At 39.5% G+C, this 14,248-nt stretch overlaps 2 protein-coding genes across 6 annotated transcripts in view; one reads left to right on the top strand and one right to left on the bottom strand.

Annotated features, from left to right (window-relative positions):
• KCND2 (potassium voltage-gated channel subfamily D member 2) overlaps positions 1–7,364 on the top strand; it is a 286,206-nt gene extending 278,842 nt beyond the window's left edge. For all 3 annotated transcript variants that reach the window (XM_087767319.1, XM_087767317.1, XM_009464133.2), the window contains 2 exons: positions 2,156–2,403; positions 4,018–7,364. In XM_087767319.1, coding sequence (XP_087623445.1) covers positions 2,156–2,403; positions 4,018–4,195 — 426 coding nt within the window. In that variant the 3' untranslated portion in view covers positions 4,196–7,364. The remainder of the gene's footprint in view (positions 1–2,155; positions 2,404–4,017) is intronic.
• A 1,848-nt stretch (positions 7,365–9,212) lies between these two features.
• The window catches only part of TSPAN12 (tetraspanin 12), a 48,803-nt gene continuing 43,767 nt past the window's right edge, over positions 9,213–14,248 (bottom strand). For 2 of the 3 annotated variants that reach the window (XM_087766919.1, XM_087766918.1), the window contains exon 8: positions 9,213–12,846. In XM_087766919.1, coding sequence (XP_087623045.1) covers positions 12,541–12,846 — 306 coding nt within the window. In that variant the 3' untranslated portion in view covers positions 9,213–12,540. Of the gene's footprint in view, positions 12,847–13,322; positions 13,418–14,248 lie in introns of all 3 variants that reach the window. The other variant, XM_087766921.1, reaches the window with a different exon arrangement.

Genomic DNA, 14,248 nt, shown 5'->3' with positions numbered 1-14,248 from the left:
CCTGCTACTGACACTGACGTTCATATGACACATGAACACAAAAATGTATGCAGGGGTTCCAAGTTGTGTTCTGCAACTGCCTGGCTGGAGGAAGCATTCCTAAAACTTCAGTGGGAACTTGAAATTATGGGCCCTCAGCTTGTGGAATCTGGCAAGTTGCTGGTTCACGATATAATAGCAAGAGTGAGGTGCCTTCTTAACCTCACCTCATCCTTTGAAATATCATTTGGTACAAGCACCAGTCCAGATGATGTTAAGCAAACGCATATTTTCTCTTTTCCGTCACTTTAAAGTCAATAGAATAAGATCTCTTGCACTCTAAAAAATGCAGTGTGGGAGATGTTATGGAATTCTGTGAAAATTACATTAATAATGAAAATAAATGCACCAAAAGTTATATTTTACAGGCTACTTTTAGCTGATTTAAGAACAGTTAATTAATAAGTATGATCAAGTATATTAACTTGAGCCATTATATAATTTCAAAATGTTTCCAGTCTATATTAAAAGTTCACTCAATAACCCTCTTTAATGGACCCTACAAATTGAATTGAGTTGGTTGCTCCATAAAAGTTTTAGGAAGCACAAAATTACTTTTAATTGGAAAACTAGTAGAGTTCTTGGCAAACATACTGCAAGCCACTGAACATATAATCTAAAGATGGCAATTAGGTAATTTTTCTCTCTGAATTTTATGTCCGCTGTGTGATCACATTCAAAATCTTGATTGTGACTGACATACATCTTACAGAAATCAACTTTCAAGCAAGTTCTTTTTTTCCATATCACTTGAAATCGGCATTCTTCAACACCACTCATTTCCACCCAAACTCATGTCTGAGTGAAGGAGAACAGAAGAAATGGAAATAAAAATAATATGCCTATAAAGGTATTTCCATTTGTCGCAAACACTTGGCTACAGTTGCGACTCTACTTATTTTGCTCACATATTTTATATTTTATATTAGCACTGTACTGTAATTCTCCTGGAAAACATCAGCACCTTTCCAATTAGCGCATCGGTCTTTAGGGGAAAAAATGCTGCTTCTCATTCTAATACAGAAAGACGCAGCAGGCTAACAAACTTCAAGTGAACAAGACTGAGTAGAGCGTAAAACAACCCAGAAAATGCTCCCTAAACCAATCTCAGGATATGCAGACTGAATCCAGCAGTAACTGGAAAGATTTTTTTTTTTTTAAAAGGAGGCTTTCTCACACTGCACATGAATTTATCTTAATCTTTCTTTAGTTTGGGCTGCTACTTTAAAATGACTGTAAAAATTCCTCCTCTCCCCATAAGCAACACCTCTATTTCACACTCTTTTGCACACAAAGATAATGTGGAAATCACGGCTATGTGTGAAACGCTCCCTAAGCACCCACTGAGTCAACGAAAACCAGCCGTTTGCTTGAATTAGGATTCAGCTCTATGACAACCCTATAAGACTACTGGCTATGCTGGGATTAAGCAAAGATTGCATGAATAAAGACTACTTAATTTAACTAAATGCTCAGTCTTCTAAACTGCTTTCAATACATTCATCTACAGTAATTAGTAACTTCTTGGATGCTTTTAAATAACAGTCTCATCTCCCCTCATCAAAACTTCTATTTAATTGAATCTTTTTCTTTTACGTAGATGCATACCTCAAAACACACTGTTTCAGATCCTGATTTCTAATATGTAATTCAACAGGAAGCTTTATAAACTCATCTGGAAAATTTCTATGATTTTTATTTTATTATAGTTCAGTACAATAAATCTTATTTATTTCCAAATGACATTTAGAGCATTTACATAAGCACCACTTGCATTTTTATTAATAAACACAATCCCCTATTTTGTGGTACTTCATAGATTATACAGATATTTATAATGCAAACTACATTACAATCATGTGCTATTTCACAAAATAATTTGGATTAACTTTTTTCTTATTTAGAGCTCTGAGCGTTTTGTTCCAGCGTTTACATTTATATTGGTATTCAGCCCAGGCTAATATGGGCTAAACACCATAATCAAGAATAAGCTGTCTAACTTGCCCAGTTTATTTAGTTGTGTCAATTTAAGCCTTTAAACAATCATGATTAATACATTAACTTTAATTATCTTTCTGTGTGTGCTTTGTCCCTTTGTTGGATTCCTCTGGGCTAGAATCACGAGTTTGTGGATGAGCAAGTCTATGAAGAGAGCTGCATGGAGGTTTCCACAGTCAATAGACCCCCCAGCCACAGCCCCTCTCTCTCATCTCAACAAGGTGTTACCAGCACTTGCTGCTCACGAAGACATAAAAAGACGTACCGCATCCCAAACACCACCATCACTGGCAGCCGTCCAGGCAGCGTGCAAGAGCTCAGCACCATCCAGATCAGATGCGTGGAGAGGACGCCTCTGTCTAACAGGTACTTCACATGCATCAGCACATCGAGAGCTGAAGCCCCTTTCTTCGTTAGAGAAGAAATGTAGAGGCGTTGTGGCCTTTGCAGGTGGGCCGCGAGGCTAAAGATGAAAGGCAAATAGTCATCCAAAAATGGACACTAGTCCTGAAACACCCTGCACTTAGTGTGCTCCAAGCTTACTCCAAGATAACAGATAGTCTCTCTACATCCATTTCTGCCCTGTCATGCCCTCCCCACAAACTACTGTGTGCTATTTGCAGCGAATAGCATCCAGGGACCCCAAATTAAATAGTGCACCAAACATCATCAAATATCAAAATTTAGCATAGAAAAATGTGCAATTCAGATATACAAGACGAGCAAGTGGGAAGAGAAAGAAAGGTCTGTCCCTGCTGTTTCTACTGGTTTGGTTCAGACGCAAAGGACAAATGAGGCTTCCTCGCATTTCCACGGAGCAGCGAAATAAAACTAATTCCCAGAGTCCTAAGTGTAATAGTCATAAGAAAGACTCTTCTAAATAAAAAATATGAAATGGGTAAGAAAAATGTGTTTCCTAGTTTGAGGAGTTATTACAAAAGTGAGGAAAGTGCACTTTAAGAGTCTGTAATTTACTGAACATCTCTGTACTCTCACAAGTAAACCATTTGGCTTTCAGGTATATCCAAACATCATCTCTGAAAACACAGCAAAGGTCTCAGGAGACTCAGAAGTGTTTTCTATTGAACTCAAACATGCCGCCATTTAAAAAAGAAGCATTTTCAGCACTAGTTGCTATAGAGATTGTCTTGTTAAGTTACATTTTGAGTAGCTTGCTTTATGTAGTTACTAGGTTTGGATTTCAGTTCCATGAACAATCCAGAAGCTTGTAGCTACAGAAGTTTTTCAGCTGTTGTGCAATGAGACCTCCTGGCCAGCACAAAGCTCCAATCTGTCTTAGCTTCTCAGGAAATATTCTGCCTGGATCCACCCTTTCTCTGCTAGAGGACTTTCCTGCACCATACTTCCAGTCAAAAAGTGTGTAAAAACACAAAGCACCAGCTTTGTGCTAAAAAAAAAGCTAAAAACACAAGCACAAAATGCCAGTCTTACCTCAAAGTGGTCTGAGTTTTACAAGTTTCTTACAATGCTGAGGTACGGCAGCAACTCCATGAACACGTTAACCTTTATTAGTGCATGTATCACTGTGTCTTACTCTTGAGGATACGTAATATTCAAAATGTTCTTAAATAAGCATGGCATAGAGGAATCGGTAGGAGACTGGGACTACCCCTTAGTTTCCACTTTCCCGCGTAGCAAGTCATTTGGCTATGTGAAGTTTGCTCCCCAGGGAGCAGCTCAAATGCTTCCCCTGCTCAGAAACACTTAGGTGATGAGGCCAGAAACTTTTAGAAGTGCTGAAATGGTGGGAAGGAAGGGAGAAAGGGGGCCTGTCCATGGACATAGCCATGGACCACCTTCTGCCAGGGTGCAGGGCGGTGGGTTGGTGCTGCTTTGCACCTCTGAGCTCTCTAATGGGGCAGGATGGAGACGGCTGGCTGAGGGAGTGGAATTGGGCACATGAGAGGTGCACAGTACCGTAGACTTTCTCTCTTCATGGATTTTTGTTTCTTCCTCCAGCCGTTCCAGCTTAAATGCCAAAGTGGAAGAGTGTGTTAAACTAAACTGTGAGCAGCCTTACGTCACTACAGCAATAATTAGCATCCCGACACCTCCAGTCACCACACCCGAAGGAGATGATAGGCCAGAGTCTCCCGAGTATTCGGGAGGAAACATTGTCAGAGTATCTGCTTTATAAAATAAGGAATTATTTATAAATTAGCATAAAGACCACTTGCAAGCTGAGCTCGAGCAATGAGAAATGAGTCACGAGGAATGAGAGAGCTGACAAAGACAACGCCCCTTGACATGTGCGCCAGCGGCCGCAGACGGAGAGATTCAGGAGAAACAAAACACTTTGTGGGTTTTGGTGTCGTAGCGTGTGAACCAAGAGGAGTTTCTTACCCCTTGTCCGAACTGACGCGCGGTGGAATCTTCTGTGACCATCCTGACTTACTATATGAGCACAATGAAATGTCCCCATTGATGCTTCTTCTTATCATGAGAGCTCTTTTTAGAAAAAAAAAAAAAAAAAAAAGGCAAAACAAAAAATAGAAACAAACCTGTGTTCCTGCTGAATGCAAAACAACGAGAAACATTTTGATAATGTGTCTTTTTTTTTCCTGTTAATAAACCACAAACTTGTTGAGAAACTATCAAAAAATGAAAGAAAAAAATGCTCATATGAAATATGTTTGTACTGACTGAAAGAACTACAACCATAATGCATGCTGAAATTATTTGGAGCTGTGATCTCAGTTTACTTTTGTTGTTTTTCAGATTAGGCATGATAAAATATTACTGTAGAAAGGGGCATTTCCGTGCACTTACAACAAGCTGATTGTTAATGTTCCATGGTAGTTGTACAAATAACTTCCCTTTGAAAAATGCAGTATTTCTTATTGAAACACTCATTAGTGAACTAAAAGTGTTCAGTTAGTTCAATATTTACTATTGTTTTATCTTGCTTCCTAGGTACTGTTACAACTGCAATAAGTCATTGTACACCTGTTGTATCAGGAATCAGGATTTCTTTTTTTTAAGGTATTTTACACAACTTCATCTACACTATAAACTTCTAATGGCAAGCATTTAAATAATCTTACAGCCAAACCGTGCACCGCAAATATGCTATTCAGCCATTGTTCTTTTTGTCCACTGTCGTCTATTTCTGTGACAGTTTGTTGTTCACTCCAACATTACCACATTATTTGGGATTTCAAGGCTACTGATGAATCAACACAGTCCTTTCTTCCACAGACATCTTGTCTACTTCTGTATTTTCAGAACAAACTTCTCGTCCCAGTGTACTCTTGCAGGATCAATCCTATTTGAATTAAAATTACAACAACGGTGTTTTGGGGATCAGCTAACATTTATCTCTAAACCTTCCTTGTTGACATTCTGCAGCATCCAGAGTATTGGCTAGGCTGGAAGACACCGAAAGATATTCAGTAAAAAAGATGGCTAAATTCTTTTTGTAATTATCTGTAAACTTGCATCCTAAAATTTGTTTGAGAATTTATATGGCGTGAAGATATTTAATTACCTAAGAACACTGATAGAATAATGGAATGGGTCCCAGAGCTATAAAAACATGATTTATCTTAGTTGGAATTTACCCACGTGGGCAGGCCTAAAAGCTAATATGAAGGCTCTACTAGTTAAGGCTTTTTGGCTTTATTTTTAAAAGACATTGATGTTATCAGAAAGCTTTCTGATAAAAAAGTGTCATTTTTCTTCATGAGAGTGCATTAGGAGATGTATCGTAATGCTTCCTATATACATGACATACCATGCAGGATATACATCAAATACACATGGAATATGTGCATATCGATACATACATATACACATCAAAAACACTGGATCAGAAATAATTGCATGCCTGCAAAATAAAATATGCATATAAATCAAAAGGCTCAGTGCATTAGATGCCATTACAATAAATGATTAACACAGTTATTTAATAGTTTGAGGAGCATATGTTTCAGTACAGTATTTGCTAGTATTCTACTGACCTGATAATTTACAGTAAGAGAAAATACCCGCTAAAAACTGAAACTTGCTGATGATACACTTTTTACTGCACACAAATACTGGTCTTTCTCTCTACCTGTCAACAGAGATTGAAGAGTAGATGATGGACTATCATGCTACAGTATATACACCAAAATACAACAATATCACATATTAGAATTAAATTGCCATTAAAAGGAGTACATAACGTCATGCATTACTCTTTTATCTTATCATTCACTTATTCAGAAGCTTGGTTAATTTGCAATTAACTTCCCACTTTTTCTGCAAATCAGAGTAACTTACTTATTGTACACCGAGCTTCTACAATTCTTTCAAACCGTAACAGAGAGCAGAAGCACAGGCTGTTCTCTGACCCAGAGGAGCGCTCCTTCTGAGGAACTCTGCCAAGGTCCATTACCTGACATTGCTCTCCTCTCTTTCACCCTGTTGGAAAATTGCAGTAGATCTGCTGAAGCTGGTAGGTTACGTAAGTTTTAATGGGATTTAAAAGAGGCAGAATGGCCCCAGAGTTTTTACTTGCATCCGACTCCTACCCATGGTTACTCATACAAAAAATGGCTTGGTCCCCACCTTTTGGCAAACAGTTATTGATATAGAAACTGCCTTGATATTAGCAATCTGCAACAACAACTTCTTTATGCCACATGGTACTTCTTGACTAGTTATATCAGGTAAATAATGCAAAAAGGCAGTTGCTAAGCCCACTTTGGGACAGACTACATACAACCCAGGAAACCTACTGACTCCATCAGGTCATCTGTCTTTTAAAATCTCTTTATTCTCCTTTTCATATGGACTAAAAAGAATGCACTACAGCAATACACTTGCATAACAGTTACACCCCTGAAGCGACTTGTACTTTCATTGTTAAAATGCAGCTTAAGGAATAATTTAGTATGATTTTGCAGAATTCCAGTCCTGTCTCCTATTTCCATATGTCACATGCAAAATCATTAATTTATTCTGAATTTGGGAAATACACATTCTTTTGGTGTTTTAGGTGATTTAAATGCTGTTTTGGTAGTGAATGACTGTTGATGACTGTGTAAAATGCATCTGTACTGTACATGAAATGTAATTATTTCTGTGTATCATACAAAGAAACCGAGGTTGTTGTTTTGACAATTTTGTTTGACAGTCATATATCGTATTTCAGAAGGCAGCATAATACATGCATTATGCTGAATAAATAGACACTTGAGGAATATTTAAATAAAACATCTGCATGCTTGAATGGGTCAACCTGGTTTTGCAATAACTTATTGATGGAATTTTTTTTTCCTAATAAGATTGAAGGAACACTAAATTTCAGGGCAACAAATGTCCCCAGCACTAATTCCAGGCAAGTCGTGAGCGCATCTATACCATACCAGCACGACCGAGACCAGGATGCCGCAGCTCTGTAACACAGAGCTGCCCTCCTCCTGTGTGAGTGGCCATCACCTATCCCAGACCAGCCTGCAGCAGCAGAAAATTGGGGCATTAAATGGTTTCCAGCAATCTGAACTCCACCTCTCTATCTGTACTTTTAAAAAAGTATCCGCTATGTTTTCAATCCATCCAGACACTGACCAGTCTGCTGAACCTCCCAGGCTACAGAGCCACCCCAAACCTGATATCAAACTCCTTTTGTAGTGCAACAGCAGGTAACAACACACTGTGTGTCCCTTACAAAGGGCGACTGGCGGCGCAGATGATGCCGATCTATCAGCTGTGTATACCACAGCACTGGCATGTGTGACGGCCGCCTCTGCCAGGAGCTTACTGCTCTGGGGGGGGGGGAAGAGGTAAAAGTAATACCTGCCTGTGAACCATCCCTGAGCAGTTTTAAGGAGAATGACTGTCCTCCCATAAAATGGCTACCGGAGACAAACTGGAAGAGTATGCTTTACATGTTAAGGTTTTGGATATACTAGCTGTGGAAACACACTTTTCTGCCGAGACAAGGCTTTTGCAGCCAAGAACACGATGCAACCTCAGCTGCTCCAGGGAGAAGGGTGGCTTTCAGGGAGGAAACTGGTCTGGAGGAGGATAGATTAGTGAAGTCACAGGATCATAAAAGTTTTGGGCAGGGAAGGTGCTTAGGAGGTCACATACTCTCTTTCCTGCATCTGGGGCTCACCAGGACTTTACTTTCCCACTGACTATGGAAACATCTGAAGATTTTCAGGTGTTCTGGATTAGCAGTCACCTGACAGGATAGGTAAACGTGCAGCTGAAAGAGCAGTCAGGACTGAACAACCTATTTAGACTGACAAACACTGCAAGATATACCTAATTACCTGGACAGCTTAGTTTCTTACCTACTTGCATTACCTATTTATCTACTTTTAAGCTACCCATTTTCACAGTATCTAAGTACAAGAAACAACCGGAGATGGGGGAGCGCTGAATAAAAAGCAAGTAGATGCATAAAAATTCTGAAGTATTTGGGACATCCCAATATTTTTAATGAAATGTAGTCAATCATACACGAGTTTTAAAGTTTTAGATACAATCTCACTTCAATAATAGCAATTCATATGAATTAAATATAATGCTTTTGTGGTAAAAACTGTTTGAAAATCGCTGCTTCCATCGTATTTAACTATATAGTCACTGTGACCAACAGCCTCTCTTTTTACTATTTATTCTTTAGAATTTCCCTTATATTTACGGGTTGCTTTTACAAAATGAACTGTTATAAAGAATAGAAAACATAGTTATGTTTCCTTCAGAAAGCCTTATCATATAACCTGCTGGCAGATGAATCAATACCTTGTCCAAAGACCAGGAGAAGTGAATTTTGCCTCCTAAAAGCATCCCCATACTCCCAAGCCATGACTGTGCGGCACAAACCTTACTCAGCCCCACAGCTACAGGCAGAGCCCCACGGGCTCGGGGTGATTCACTGGGCCGAATGGAAACACCTGATGCGGGCAGGGGGTGACCCCTTTTCTAACAGAGTTGCTCTCCGCGACGATCTGTGAAAAACGTTAAGGAGCAGCTCCATAGCTGTTTGTTGCAACAAGAAAGACTTGGCTCATCACAGTTTGTGCTGCAGAGAAGAATGAACACACCACCCTTCTCCTCCAGGTACTCCTGCAAAACTGAGGGAAAAAGGAAATAATAGGATGAAGTAGTTTTCACTGCTGCAAGTATCTCTAAATGTTCCCCTCTTGCCTCTCCCCTACATATATCCTAAAGCTCTACAGGAAAAGAACAGACTCACAGCAGCTTAGTCAATCAATTTTAAGGCCCTTTGAACAAGCCCTAAAAAAACAGAGACACCTCATCGCCTGAGCACAGTGAAAGAAAAAAGTTTGAAAGCATTCCAGTTTACAGCTGAGACCTGTTTTGGCAAACGTGGTTAGACACGCAAAACAGGACTTTCCCAGAATACTTATCAGTAGTCCTTACTAGGGAAGGGAATACTTTTATCATTCCTGACACGTGGGTCTTTCCCCTGATGAAACTAGCTCTATTCTGAACACAGACTTGACAACAATCCTTGAATGAGGGAACCACCACCAAGTCAGTTTTGGAGAAGTGCTACCTCAAACCCCACCTCCTTGATTTACCACATCCTGGAGCCACAGTCTCTTGTTTTAGCTGGGATACGAGAAATCCCCTTCACCATTTGAGCTGAACAAGAGGCAATGAGCTGCTTTACTGAAAAACTGAGCAGGTTCCCAGGACAGCAGATCCCTTCTGGAGCCTGGTGTTTCTCAGGGTGCCTTTAACACCTTGCTTGCTTTTTACTCCAGGGCCTGGCAACCCCCACAAGGACCACACATGTACCTCCACTACCGTTATGCCCCTGTAGGAGCAATCCTGGGCTTAACGAAGGACAGCATACCCATCCCCACCCTGATCACAGAGGCTCCGGCATGATTTGTCGCTGTGCAGCTCTAACGTCTTTTGTCAGACTAACATCTGGGCTGCATAAATACCATTCCTCAATGCCTAGAAAGAGAATCATTACAAGTCAATGTCTAAGTGGTTTTGGATTTAAGGAGACCGTAACAAGGGACTCTACCACATGAACATTTCTCTAGAAGGGAGAAGCCTCTGCCCTGAGCCTGTCCCAGCAAGCATGCTGGTTCACCCTTTCAGACAGCTGTACTCCGGCTCTTAGAATAATCCAACTACAACTAATAGCAGTGCTTCCTCACCACCTGGGAAGCCTAAAACCAAATGACCTGGGCTGTCAATATCTCTTATTCTAGCTGTGGACTTCTCAAACAAATCTCCCTAGCCTGGCTTGCCATATTTGTTCCTTCATAAGCTCTAACCTGGACACGAGAAGATACACAGGCAACCTCACCGGTAGCCCAGGGAGTCCTCCCATGGCAGGACTTGGGATAGCTGAAGCATCACTAAGGGAGCTTCCACAGACACTTCTTGGGTAAAACTTTGTCAGGATTTCCTGGACAAAGGGCATGACTTCTTCCTGCCCTTTTTGACATTATTTTGGGTGAAATTCCCTACATTCAGCTGTAATTCACATTTTGAGCTATAATCCACAGCTGAATGTAACTGTGTACATGTAATCCTTGCAATCCACAATCAAAACATTCCACAATTTGTGGTTTGTTTGGCTTTTTTTTTTTTTTTTTAAACACGGAAAAAACCCAACAATGGCTCAATCCACTGTGTAGCATCACAGGTTTCTGTAGCACTCCAAAGTCTAGAGCTGGTCTACATCGAGGCTTTCTCAGACACCCACTCATTTTCTACATAGAAACCTCACCCTTAGCTACGGAAACGCTGCCCAGGCTAAGTGATGGGAAGGATGGAAGTCTGCAGTAATGCTGGGCACAAAGCTTCCCAAACAGTGCATGAGAAAGTATTTCTGACAAAGATACTCCTAGCAAAATTTTGGGAAAGTCTATGCTTTAGCTTTTTCCTACCTCCCAAAATAAGTATTAGCATTTCTGTAGGAGAGGTACAAAAGCAGAAAGGTAATCTTGCTTGCAATAGTACCCGTGAAATAATTACACCCACGTGTAGACTGCTAAAAAACAAACAACAGCCCACACAACTGAAGAGCTTCATTTCATGAGCCCTTAAGACACTTTCTCAGAAGCAATAAAAAAAGAAAATGAAATTTACAATTCAGTTTCTCCACGACAGAATAAGTGGAATGGGTAAAGACACATCAAATTAACTCATGCTAGCAGGAAGACCCTCCCAACTCCCACCGAAAGCATTCACGCTCTAGGCCTTCAAAATAAAAAAGCCATTATAGAATTTAAGACAACAGTAATTTTATTGTCTACCAAATCACACCTTTTTTATTTTATTTTACAAATTCCAAAACAAAGAACTTTTAAAATGTAATATTATGTAAAAACCCATTGGCCACAAACTACTGTACTCAGTGGAACAAATATATATTTCAGGAGCGTGGCCAACTGTAAAAATAATCCTATGAAATAAACCTTGTTCATAAAAATACAGTAAAATGCACTTTCCCCACCTCAATAAATACATTTTAATGCTGTTTCCAGCTGGCATTTTAAGCCACTGGAGAGCTCTTAATGAAGACGCTGCCAAAGTATAATTTCTCCTTATGTACTTTTACAATTATTGCAACAGCATCCAGAACTGTAAGCATTTCCTTGTAGTCTTTTGTTTCTACCTTCAGGGGAATCACAGACAGGAGAAAAGATTTATCTATAATAATGTGCTACTCCCATATTGATTCCCATTTTGGAAAGAATGTTTAAGGTTCTCTTTCTTTTCTTTTTACTAAGAAATAGTCCATAGAACAAACTTTCAAAGAAAAATTCTCCAGAATTACTCAGAAAATTAAAGTCTATTGTCCAGAGTCATAGTTTTGTTTTTAATCCCTGTTTAATATATTTAAAATTAAAAATTAAACAGTTATGTTAGATAAAAATAGAAGTTTTAGAACATCTTTAACAACAGCTAAGATAAAGGTTTTGTTAGAAAAGAAGAAAATCTTGCCCTTTTTACAAATCTTGCAAATTTTTAAATCCAAGTATTGACTTGTAGTTCTACTTTCCATGCACACACAAAACCACACAATTATATGTACATAGATCCCTGATTAAGACATTTTCCAAATGGCTTATTAAAAATGTAAAAGTCAATTTCAGCTGAAGTCACATTTTGTTTGTCCAAAGCCCAGTCCTTTCTTCAGAAGACAAATATTTATCTTCCTTTCCTGTGATGCTTCCTTAGAGATTCCGTCTGTCTACCTGTGAATGAATCAGTATTTTACACATCACAGAGCTTGTGACAATAAGTTAAGCATTACTGTGCCCAGTGAACGAGTGCCTTTTAAAAAACAAACAATATCAACTGTTTCATGGCTCTTCTAAGAGGCTGACAGGTTTATCCTTCTTTCTATGCAGGCCTCCTTCACTTCCATTCATTAGCCGTTTTCTGAAGCATAGGAAGACTGGTACATTTGGTATACTGGATGGAACAGAATAAAAACAACAACAAAACCCAGTTAAAACTCTTTGTGACTTCTCAAATTCATTGCATCACCTATAGCTCTTCCATTTCAAAGTGTGTATTAAAGCTGTTTGCCATGGATGTGTGTTCAAAGATCCTTGTCAGGCTTGGTTTCAGTAGCTCCACGGAATGACATGACAGCTGCTGCGAGGTATCACTCTTCAGGGCCATGATCTGATCCGCCCCAGGATCCCTTCTGTCATAGTACAGAGCCCACAGCAAAGTAATAGTGAGGATCATAGCCAGGATCTGCGTTACTCCAATAGAGATTCCTAGAAATCTCAGCACTTGCAATTGCTTCGTCCCCCTCAAAAAAGTGTACATTTTTTTACCGCATCCCTATGAAACAAAAATAGATCAAAAAAATTAGTCAATATTATTTGGCTCCCAAGATTTAGCTCATCCTACCTAGTGCTGGCTCTTCTGGCTCCCCAAAATCTCTCTCTCGCCTCCTTCAAACAATACATTGAAAATTATTTTGCCTACTTTTTAATTGCTACCATAATGACATCTTTAAGTTTTCTCATACACCGAGAGTCTACTGCATGTAACAAGCTCCAAGAGATCTGTGCTGCTCTTCAATTCAGAAATCCCTCAAAGTTGATCTGAGTTCCTATCAACTATTGCTGATTTTTAAAGAAACTGAACTGGTTTTGTGAAGGTTTAAAAGCCATTAAATCCTCTTAATCCTCTTGTTTCCCTCCTTAAATTGCAGATCTTCAAGCTTCTCAATTATTTTAAACTCTTTAGACTTTTTTCTACAAATAATACCACAATCTGAAGTTAAAACAATATTCTAGGAAAGTTCTACAGACCTGCATAACCTCATCAGTGTTTCTTCCCACCTTTTCTTTTTTAGTGTTTTATCTGGACTCATTATAGGCCAGTTTATTAGTTCCGCAGAAAGTCCCTAGGGAGTAGAAAAATCATTACATTCCAAACACTGTCTGAGTAAGGAACATCGAACAGAATAACCTTTAACAGAGGACTCCTGACAAATTTCCAGAATGCAGTGACTACAAACAGATTTTACTTAGTACTTAGTAGTAATAATACCACATGTGTGGCATTACTCCTGCTTTTTATTCTTCAACTAGAAGCATCTCCTTGTTGCAAAAAGCATATCCATTTATGTTAGTTACACTCTGCCTACCTCCCCTATCTGTAGACTACATTTTAAAATTAACTGGCTTAATTTCTGATCTGCATGTAGAAACTTCTCTGTCAGTTATTATGATGGCATTACACCAAGAGCCAGTTTTATCTCATGTCTTGTGCTGGGCTGTTGCTACTTAAAAGCACAGTCTTTGAAGAGACTGTTGGTTATTTGCTAAGAGGAAAAAAAAAAAGAAAAAAATCATATTAACTCCAAGTCATCATTACTGGGAGGCAACATTGAAGCCAATATTGTGAAAAATGACAGGGAAATTTACCAGTTCAAAAATGAACTGGTTTGGCATAGTGGTTTCCACACTTTTCCCCCTCCTGTACACCATCTCTGGCCACAGCAGGTCCCCAGGCTGACTCAGGTTACCTACAGCTCTGAAGCAATGCAAGTACCAATACACATCCCGCTGACTGTTATGTCAATGCGGACTGTGCAGACATTTGAGTTTGAAAGCCACCTCACTGTATTACTGCCTTGTTTTGTTTCATTAACCCCTGTGAGAGTAGCTGTAACAACCCACCCTGTACCAGGGTCTGCACAAAGCCAGGCAGGCAGCTAGACTCCAAAGAGCTG

The sequence above is a fragment of the Nipponia nippon genome, unplaced genomic scaffold, assembly GCF_047370975.1.
Source record: "Nipponia nippon isolate SJK-2023a ecotype South Korea unplaced genomic scaffold, ASM4737097v1 scaffold_3, whole genome shotgun sequence".
In the NCBI taxonomy this organism is placed as follows: domain Eukaryota; kingdom Metazoa; phylum Chordata; class Aves; order Pelecaniformes; family Threskiornithidae; genus Nipponia; species Nipponia nippon.
The sequence above is the reverse complement of the archived record's forward strand: the minus strand, read 5'-3'. Positions and strand labels throughout refer to the sequence as shown.